General features: G+C 42.8%; 1 protein-coding gene across 1 annotated transcript in view; it reads left to right on the forward strand.

Annotated features, from left to right (window-relative positions):
- Window positions 1–8,973, forward strand: part of APPBP2 (amyloid beta precursor protein binding protein 2) — a 63,147-nt gene extending 54,174 nt beyond the window's left edge. Inside the window, exon 13 of the mRNA XM_081945429.1 lies at window positions 782–8,973. Within this exon, the coding sequence (XP_081801555.1) occupies window positions 782–1,035 (254 nt within the window). The 3' untranslated portion in view covers window positions 1,036–8,973. The remainder of the gene's footprint in view (window positions 1–781) is intronic.
- The last annotated feature ends 1,802 nt before the right edge of the window (window positions 8,974–10,775 follow it).

A 10,775-nucleotide genomic window follows, 5' to 3' on the forward strand; every position in this document is an offset into this window, starting at 1 on the left:
ATAGATGATAGATAGATGATAGATAGATAGATAGATAGATAGATAGATGATAGATAGATAGATAGATAGATAGATAGATAGATAGATAGATAGATAGATAGATAGATAGATAGATAGATGATAGATAGATGATAGATATGGATGGACATAGACAGATGATAGAGGAGATAGATATAGATAGATAGACACAAGCAGATGATAGACAGACAGATAGACAGACACACACACACACACACGGATTGATTTTTATTATAGCCAGTTGAAGCAAGCCTGTTGGGAGAACCTCCTGCCCACTTAGCTTCTCCTGGTCATTATGTTTTAAAGCATTTAAAGTCAGATCCCAGATTTATAATTTAGACCTCCATTATTAACTGGTTAATCATTGGATGTAATTAAGGTAATTAATTAATGTAAATTCCCTTTGAAGAAAGAAAGCAGGAAGAATAATGGATGGTTTGGAGCAAACAGTTAAGCTTTTTTGTATTCATTGGAGATGATGACATCTTCCCAGGGGGGAAAAAACAACAACTTTGGAATTCTTCCAGGATCTCTACATCCACCACCACACACACCCCGGTGGATTATTCTGTTTATAAATCCAAACTTCCTTGGAAGAATGTAGAGGTCCATTTCTAGAAACAATTATTCATACTCCCCCCAAAATTATTCTAGCTTGTTGTTTTTATAATTCTGTCTCATCTATAATTTTAAAACGCGGAAATCACACTTTAATATGACAGCCTTTAATATTGTTTTTGGTTTTCCGGTTTTGTTGTTTTAGGGAAAAAGCTGTTTGGGGAAGGTTACAGCGGACTAGAATATGACTACAGGGGCCTCATTAAACTGTACAACTCCATTGGCAATTACGAGAAAGTATTTGAATACCACAACATCTTAGCCAACTGGAACCGATTGCGGGATCGGCAGTTTTCAGTCACAGATGCCCTGGAGGATGTAAGCACCAGTCCTCAATCAACTGAACAAGTTGTCCAGTCTTTCCTGATGTCTCAGACCGTCGAAGGACCCATTTGCTAAGGAACTTGGTCAATTCTGCCAATATTTGTTTCTTTCTTCGTTTTACACGGGAAAAGTCATACTGTGAAATTCGAAACCATATTTCATTTTTTTTTCTTTTTCCCCTCCTTTCCCGGACCTGTTTAAAAAAACAAATTACATTGGAACACTGGTCCAGTCCATTAAAAAAAAAAATCCCCATTTGGGGGATGGCATCAACTTTTGATGGAGTGACCATGAGCCGGACATGTGCTTAAATGCCCGAGTATGAGCACAGCATATTTTGTTTGGGTTCAAGGTGCGTGCGTGTGTAGTGTGTGTGTGGTTAACAAACACACACAAGCATGTACACATGGGGAGGGGGGAGGGGAAAGATCTCTAATAATCTTCTCTAATTTTTTTTTGTTCTAAAAAAAAAAAAGCCACTTTACAAGAAATCGCTGCAAAGACTAGAGAGAAAATAAAACCATTTAACAGTTTTTAAAGAGTTGCATTCTTAATTGAGAAAAGAGGGTGCCAGGATTATTCTCTTTCCACAACAAACAGTTTTATTCAGTATTATTAGGGCCTGCAGAATCTGGATGCAAAGGGGAAAAGTATGATCCGGACTTGTGTCCAGACAGAAACCCAGCTTCTGTCGAGGGGAACAACTTTTCCTGGGTTCACGCAGCAGTGGCAATCTGCCATCGACCCACAAATCGATGGCTTAAGAATTTCCTTGCCTGACCAAGCTTGCTCCTAAACCCTCTTTTTTGTCCTCTGCACCCAGATCTCTCCACAGTATGGATGATTTTGAAAAGGAAAAAAAAAAAGATTGAAAAGCAAAAACCTGCACATGTACAGAAAGAAACTGGGAAAGTTTCACCTTCTCACCCTTTTAAAGCAACAGAGATTCCTCTGGAGAAGGAACACCTGTTTGCGACTAACTTTTTGGGCCTTTGAGAAGAGTGTGTGAACTGGACCAGTTGGTTCGCACACCACCATGGTGAGAAGTCTCCAAAAGAATAACCCCTTGGCCTCCACTTGCTTTCTTCTTGTAATAGAGGCAAGGTGATTTATTTGGTTTTCCTCTTTTTTTCTTTTTCTTTTTGTGACAGGACCAGGATGATTTAAAAGGGGACCAGCCTGCCCTTTGAAAAAGAAGTTGTGGAACAGTGCCTTATGTACTGTTTCTCATGCCCCCCCCCCCCCCCCGTGTTTCCCTTTGACCTTGTAGATTAATTTAATGAAGGGTGCATTTTCAACCACACCCGAGACATGGCAAGACAGGACAGAGAATATATTAGCAGCTTCCACCGTTTTTCAGCCAGTTGCAATGATAATGCCTTTTAAACTATGATGGATACACACTAAGCGTTATTTTGCATAAAGAAAACTTTTAAAAAACCGCTTCTCCATCCTTCTGCCTTTTCAAAATAGGCTGTCTCTAAAGGCTGTAACTTGCTTGTGCTGAATTTTTTTTTTCCTTCTAAAGTATCCGACTTTATTTTATTTTGTGTCTTTGGAGATCGTTCGTTTTATATTTTGCAGAGGCCCCTGAAATAATATCCAAAGAAGAAGAAGAAAAAGCACAGCAAGGCAGTCTTGGTCTCTCTTGCTTCCCTTTCTCTTTTTAAAGCCTCATTATTATTTTTTACGACTGAACAAACGACCACAATGTTATTTCCTTAACTTCATTTTTTTTTAAATGCTTGTTTCCTTTTTTTAAAAAAAAGCATTAATGCCTGTCTCACTTGCTTGTCTTAATTTGAGGGTGGGGTTGCCTTTTTCTTTTAGATGAACTGTCTTTTAAACGTTGAGGTAATAATTGACATTTTGAAAAGACCTGGGGAGTCTGTGCCCAGTTTGGAAAGCAGAAACAAAAAAAAAAACCTTGCTCTTACCTCAGTTTTAAATATGGAGGCGCTGACATTGTCTCTGTATATTAAAGTATTGGTGGGTAGCCACCCCTATTTTCAGGGGTTTTATAAGCTGCCAGGGAAGGAGCTTTGGCTAGCAAAAAGCGCCTCTAGGATTTGGAATGAATTTTATTTACCGTTTTAATGTTTTGGGGAAGGGAATGAAAGATCTGCATGTTATGGACTCCACAAAGAATAGCAATGAGTGGCTGTATATATTCCTCTTTATCCCAAATATAGCAATACCATTGGCTTTTAAAGTAGAATATTGCAGGACAGTCCTTTTTGTTTTGAACTAGTGCCTTTTAAGAATTCCTTCCTTCCCTCCTCCTTTCCTTCCCTCCTTCCTTCCTTCCTTCCTTCCTTCCTTCCTTCCTTCCTTCCTTCCTTTCTTTCTTTCTTTCTTTCTTTCTTTCTTTCTTTCTTTCTTTCTTTCTTTCTTAACTCTCCTGGAGGTGAGGCATTTTATAATTCTTTGGTGAAAAATTTGGAAGCAAATTTTATGCGGGGACAGAAACGTACTTTAGAGAGTTGACGGTTGGTTCCACAGAGGTTGGCATTTGATTTGGGGGCGTGACGTCTTGAGTTCAGGGATCAGTCCCTCGAAAAGGCGGTTGGGAGGTGAACATGAGCGGTCAGAAAGTCCCCTTGTCTTGGGACTCTGTCCAAAAGATTTGGGGCAGCGAGCAAGCACAGGTGACAACCACACCTCCACCTGGGCTGGTGCCTCTAGGAAGAATCTGCAGATCTTCAGTCCTGTTTGCAGTCAGTTGTATGGGTGCTCTTAATATTTTAAGGCTGTTCTCTTTCCCCTCCCAGTCTTAGAATAAGAGATGTTTCTAAGAGGTTCACTGTTTTAGGGACAAAGCAGTTGGCTTTGTTTATCTGGAGAGTTCTTTGCTTCTTGGTTTGGTTTCTGGCTCTTTGGGCTTCCCCTGGCCCTTTCAATTCCCATTGTTAACTCCTGTCTTTAAGCGGGGTTCTCCATTCGAGTGGCAGTGTAAACATTTCAGTTTGCTTTCTTCCCCATCGTAGATTTTAAAACCATTTGCTTCTCTCTCTCTCCTTCTCTCTCTCCACTCACGCAAAGGCTGCCTGTTTTCCTAAATCATGTCGCTTCTATTCTCAGTTGCATTTAGTTGATCGAAATCCCGGAAGGGAAAATTAAATCAATGTACTTTTTTTTTGTACCAGCATGTTGAATCTTCCTAGCCGTTCCAGCTAGCAGTAGGAAAAAGAGAGGAGGACAGTATCCAAAAGAAATATGGCCTGGAACACTTCTCCCCCGCCCCTCTCATTTCCAGGGTAAACACAGGAAATATTGACTCCATCTTTAGAGAAAGTTCTTTTTTTCCTCCCCTTCAGAGGTGGTCCATCATTTTTGCAGCTCCATTGCAGAATTAGCCAGGCCCGTGTTGATGGCATGACGTGTCAACTGAGCTTTCAGATGCTGGCTCTTAGGTCCCTTGATTTTGAAAATCATGACGCGCTAAAATCTCATGGCCGAATAAAGTCGTGCAAATCCTTGGGTTTTTTTTTCCCCCTAGCCTTTCCTAGACTGCTCTCAATTCCTATACTGTCCTCTTGAAAGCCTTGCTTTCTCAGGATGACCGGCAAGCTAATTCCAGGGGGCCTCTCTGAATCTTAGACCAGTCTTTCCCCACCCCACCCCACCCTTCTCCAGATCTATTGGATCACAAATCCCATCATCCCCGCCTGTTATTGCTGGTCACTGGAGGTGAGGGATGATGTGGTAATAGAAAGCATGTGGAAAATTGGCTGCAGTTGCTTTCTTTTTTTCCTGCAACTGCAATTAAAACTCGAGGGGAGGGGGGGTGTCGGTGGATAGTTTGAACTCAAAATCAGATGGGGAAACTTGAGAAAACTCCATCAAGATAATTCTTTTAAACCTTTGGCTGCTTGAAGACAGGACTGGAAATACTGGTGAGCTTAGAGTAATTTCCTTAGTTGATGTTTTTTGAAATGGGGTTTTCCTTCCCCTGCCAGTTCAGGTGCTGACGTTGCCAATGATATCCCATGTTTATTTTCTAGTTCATATCGCTTGTTTTACATCATGGGTGGATTTTGGAGCATGGGAATGTGTTTTATCACTAAAATAGAAGATCCAAATTGCACTCCTCAGTGAATCACGCACAGTTGGCACCACAAAGTGCCAGTTGTGAAGTATGGTGTACAGTATTTGCAAGGAATTGTTTATCTCACCTGTCCCCTGGCATCCCAGTAATTAATTTAACAAAAGACCTTATTTCTTTCCTCCCCTTTGCCTTCACCTACCCCGAAATCCCGATAAGCTGTTATCTAGATCAGGGAATCTCCAAACTTAGACAACTTTAAGACTTGTGGACTTCAACTCCCAGAATTCCTCATGGCTAGCTGGGGAGTTCTGGGAGTTGAAGTCCACCTGTCCTTTGCCAAGGTTGGAGACTCCCTAATCTAGAGCGACTGGGAGCAGAAGAAGAAGGATTCTTGTAAAGTATAAAAGTCAAGCGTGTAGCTCTTATTTCAGAGTCACACTTGAACACACTGCCAGCGTGCCACAGTACCCGTTGAAAAATAGAGTTAAGGGCAAACTCTATGTGATTGTGTTGAACTACACCAAACTTCAGGCATGTTGCTGTTAACAAACAGCTGAGAGTTGTACGAGGGTATTCAAGTCTAGGCCCATTAAACTGTTGCACACAGAGAAACACCAGTTATTGTTACACCCTTTGGAAGATGGTGTTTTTGTTGTTTTTTGCAGGAGTGGTGGTCATTCCTCCCCCCCCCCCTTTTCTCCTTACTACTGAGAACTGGTGTTGCGAAATAAGTTTGCACCATCATGCGAAGCGCTTTGATTAGGGTTTAGTCAGAAATCGTAATAAATATATAAAGATTCACCCGTGCAAGCAAAATGTTTTTTTTCCCCAGGACTGAAAATAAGGAAATATTTGCTCCTTCCTTTGCTTGGGATTTTGGTGTTCCAAAAACTCACGTTGGACTTCCAATTCTTCGCCCATTTGATCAGGATTGTGATTGGTGAGCATGGGCATTAGGGAAACAAGGGAAACTAGGGGTTCGGACGCTTAAAATCTGACACAGGTAATGACGTTGCTATTACAGGTCCTTTTTCCCCTTCCTTCCATAAAATTATAATTATTGCAGGATTTTTTACCTACAGAGCTGCTCGCAGCTGCTTTAAAGAATTAAATGGCTCTGGAAAGAACATTTCAGGTGTAGGTCTTGTTTGGAGGCGATGCCTTTGTTTAATTCCTCTTTCATTTTGGCCTTAAGTTGAAGTGTGGCTGGAGGTGATGAAGCAAGAGAATAGGATATAATCCAGTTCACCCAGCCTACTTTCTTCACGGTGTCCTAGTTAAGCAAAGACTAACTATACACTTGTTGGTAAACTTTGTGAATTTTGAGGACTTGCTTCCAAACAGAAGTTGGTGGGCGGATGCTTTGGTCGGGCAACGAGAATAGGAATCATCACCTCAGTGGGAATCCCTTGATGAAGGTAGTTTCTGGATTTAAGCTGTTGATTCTGTGGGAACCTATTTGTGAGCCTAGAAAGTTGTGTTTACTTTTGGTTGGAGATCTCTACAGGGCAGAGTTCGCCCAACAGGTGGTTTAGGATCCATTTCCCCCCCCCCTCCCCCCCGAGGTGCATTTATAGAACTGGAACCGAATTTCTCGCGGTTTGAGGCGACTGCTTTTAAAAATCTCTCCTCCCAAGGTTGCAAATCCCTTCGTGGCCTGTATACTGTAGGGAATAGTTTGAACTTGTCCGTTTTTGTACACAAAGGACAGAATCTAGCCATAGTGGAAGGCTCCTTCAGACAGTTTGGAGTCTACCACCAACACCGAGAGAGCTTGTAAAATTGCCCACGCGTTGTCTTCTGTAATTGATCAGACTTATTGGAATGCATCCTGAAAGCACCATTGCTGTTTTCTCTGCACGCCGTGTCTAAATCCCATGTGATTGCCTTCCTCCTGCGGATGTTTAATGTCCTTTGTAACCGTCATTGCATCTGTGTCCTTCTCCCTTAATCCCATCCCAACTGGGTTTGTAGGGCAGATAAAATTACTGGCTGTAGAAAGAGGGCCAGTTGTTGGGAGAGCAGCGAGCTCCCTCTCCTTTGGACCGTGCCTTTTTTTTAGCACCACCGATGACCACGTTTCGCTCTCAGTGCATGGCAGAAATCGATCTCGTACCACGGGGTGGGGGTGGGGGGAAAAATGGCACTTAAGCAGTTGATACGTCTTTCACGTGCCTCCTAGTGCTTAACCTGTGAAAGGAGTCTCATCTGGGCCGCTAACAAGAACCCCTGAAAATAGATCCAACCGCTTTAAGGAATCGTTTGATCCCTTCCAATTACCAAACTCTCTTTGCTCTCTTTTCTTACAGTTCTTTTTCCCCCAAGCCTGGGGGGGGGGGGGAATCATAATACAAGAGCTGCTTGAATGAGCTGCAGAGAGGTGCTGCCCCTCACTTTGTCTGCAGCAATTCCTCCAAATTATTTTTCATTTTAAGCGTGCAGAGCCTTGGTGCCTTCTTTTCGGACACTGAAGCCACTCCAAACTTGGTGCCTTCCGCATGGATTGCACCACCGTTCCCATCACTCCTAGTTTAAAAATAAAAAAAAACAAAACAGCACCCCATTAGATGCTGAAGAATTTTTCGCCTTGCGGTCAAAGCTGCCCCCATGACTCGGCATGGGGGAGGAGAGGAACGGAGATACGATAAATTTGGGTCGCGTTCCTTGGTTTCCACATTCAAGCCTGAATAGAAATGCCTGTTTTGCTCGTTAACGGCTATTTTTCTTTTCATTCTCTTTTTTTTAAAACTTCTGTTGGTTTTGGGTTTTGACGGCAAGTTTGATCCTGTGGCAGGGTTTACCTCTTGGCCTTTGGCAGTAATAAATCTTGGCTCCTTTGTCCTGTTGCGTTGTAGAGAAGGAGGGGTAAAGGCAGTGGTGGGATTCAATTTTTTTTTTTTACTACCGGTTCTGTGGGCATGGCTAGGTTAGTCATTTGGGTGGGCATGGCCAGCCAGTATTTTCACTACCAGTTCGCCCGGACCGGCTGAATCCCACCACTGGGTGAAGGTCACGTGGCGAAAATGGGCTTTTGCAATTGGGTTCCTTTTGGACAGCGACGGGGATCAGTGCGTTTTGTCTCCCCTCCCCAAACTCAGGAAGAATGCGTTTTAAGGCAGCGAAGCCCACCTCCCTATTTCCCGCGAAAAACCCCTTTCCGGATTCTCGTTAGCAAACACAGTACTATCACGGCAATTTGTAGGTATCTTAATCGCATGAAGCGGCCTTAGTGCGTTGTTTTTAAGTGCAGATTTCTTTTGGTTTGAAGACATTAAAAAAATAATAATAATAAGATGGAAAAAATATATATATATGCTATATAAATATATATAGAGATATCTAGAAACTTGGTGTTTCGGCATCCAGGTTTTTCCGTGTTGGATCACTAACCCCCCACCAGGTACTATGTGTAAACCATCCCACAAGCTTTCCTTTGTATGCATATTCCTTGATACGAGCTACGTTGCCATGAAAATAAGATTTTAAAACAGAGGAAAAACTTTAGCATTATTTCGTGGGGGCGGGGTGGGGTTTGGAGGAGCTTTTATTTTTTATTTAATATTACCAGTTTCAGTACTCGTTTATTTTTTTAATACTCCGTGGATCTTAACAAGGGGATTAAAGTATGTACATATATTAAGCAGAAACTTGTCTTATCAGCAACGTGGTTGGGAACCCAGCCAGCCGAAAGCTGAGTCACACCACCCAGTGTCTCTTAAAATCCGAATCTTTTCATCCTTTTTTTTTTTTTCTGTGCCACTGTTACTTACACGAAGGCGTTTTCTGATCATCCTTGGCCATCAACCCATGTTCCTCTTTTTGTATCTGATATCACGCCAGACCGGGGTGCTTGAATTTTATTCTTTGTACACATCCAACCATCCCGAGTATGTTTGTAACCAACATTGTGATATTCTGTAATTGTATTGCTAAAATGAACTATTAATAAATATAGTGTTCCTGCACATGTGGGTCTGTGCGTGCGTGTGTGTAATATTTGGCTGATTTAGAAAGACACCGATAGAAAATAATTTATCTATATAGCTCACGGTTGAACTGTGGGGTCCTTGGTGCTCTCTGAGCACTTGCAGACGTTTCATGGCCCAACAAGGTAATAGCATCAGGGCAAGGAGGAGGTGAGGTTTGTGGTGGAGGAGGAGGAAAACTCTGGGATTCTTGGTGCTGTCTGATTTTGGTGGTTTTCTTGCAGATGTTTTGTTACCCAACTGGGTACCATCAGTGATAAAAGGGTTTGCTCTCATTATGATATAGCACTGATGATGTTACCTAGTTGGCTTGTGAAACGTCTCCAAGAAAACAACCAGATTCAGTGAGCACCAAGCACCCCTTAGTCGTCATCCTCCCTCCCTCCCCTCTAGCACTGATGATGTTGCCTAGTTGGGTGATGCAACGTCTCCAAGAAAACAACCAAGCTCAGAGAGCACCAAGGACCTCACAGTCCTCCTCCTTCTCCTCTCTCCCTCCTTTCTAGCACTGATGATGTTTCCTAGTTGGGTCGTGAAACGTCTCCAAGAAAACAACCAAGCTCAGAGAGCACCAAAAACTCTTTAGTTAAAGTAAAACAAAGTCCTCTGGGGAAAGTCCAAACGAATGTGAACATTTTTTTGTTTTAGAGATGTCACTTTAGACATCTATTCTTAGATGACCTTGGACCATTTGGGGATCTAGAAAAAAAAACGAACAGCTCCCAGATCTCTCTTTGATGTTGAATTAAGGGCTTGGATAAACCTGCTTGCTCCAGTGCTTACATCAATGTGGTCATAAAGAGAGTCCCCTGCCACAGTCTTGAAACTCCCTTCAACTAAGCCGCTGATCTTTCACGAGGCTTCCTATTTTTATTTTTATTTGAACAACGGGAAGGAAGATAAAAAGAACGAGGGGGAGGAAACCGTTTTAATGATTTTATAGGCAGCTTCTTTCCAGGGTATCCCGAGAGAGTCAAAATTTTGCAAGATGCTACAGCTTCACAACCAGAGGGCCAGCCCTTTTGTATCTGCGCGTTCAGAACGGGCGGAGCTTCCGTTGTGACGGTGCACCTCCACTTCATTGGCACCAAGGTAGTCCTCGACTTGCAACGGTTCGTTTAGTGACCAAAAGCTACATCAGCACTGAAAAATGCGGCTTGTGACCGTTCTTCGCAGTGACGGTCTTTGCAGCATCCCCATTATCACGTGATCAAAATTCAGCCACCTGGCAATGGGTTCATACTGATGACCATTGCTGTGTCGAATCCCCTTTTGCAACCTTAGTAAGGCCACACCTAGAGTACTGCAGCCAGTTTTGGTCACTACACTATAAAACAGAGGTTGAGACTCTAGAAAGAGGGCAGAGAAGAGCAGCCAGGATGATGAGGGGACTGGAGGCTAAAACATACAATGAACGGTTGCAGGAACTGGGCATGGCTAGTCTAGGGAAGAGAAGGACCAGGGGAGACAGGATAGCATCTTCCAATGTTTGAGGGGCTGCCCCAGAGAGGAAGGAGTCAAGCTATTCTCCAAAGCACCCAAAGGCCAGACAAGGAATAAGGGATGGAAACTGACCAAGGAGAGATTCAACTTGGAAATAAGGAGAAATTTCCTGACAGGGAGAACAATTAACCCATGGAAGAGAAGTTGCCTTCGGAAGTTGACGGAGCTTCATCACTGGAGGCTTTCAAGAAGAGATTGGACTGTCATTAGATGACCTACAAGGTCCCTTCAACTCTGGTCATCTGTATCTGGTCAGAAGTACTGGATGGTCTGATTGG

The sequence above is a fragment of the Natrix helvetica genome (genome assembly GCF_964273705.1).
Source record: "Natrix helvetica genome assembly, chromosome: 2".
Classification (NCBI taxonomy): Eukaryota; Metazoa; Chordata; class Lepidosauria; order Squamata; family Natricidae; genus Natrix; species Natrix helvetica.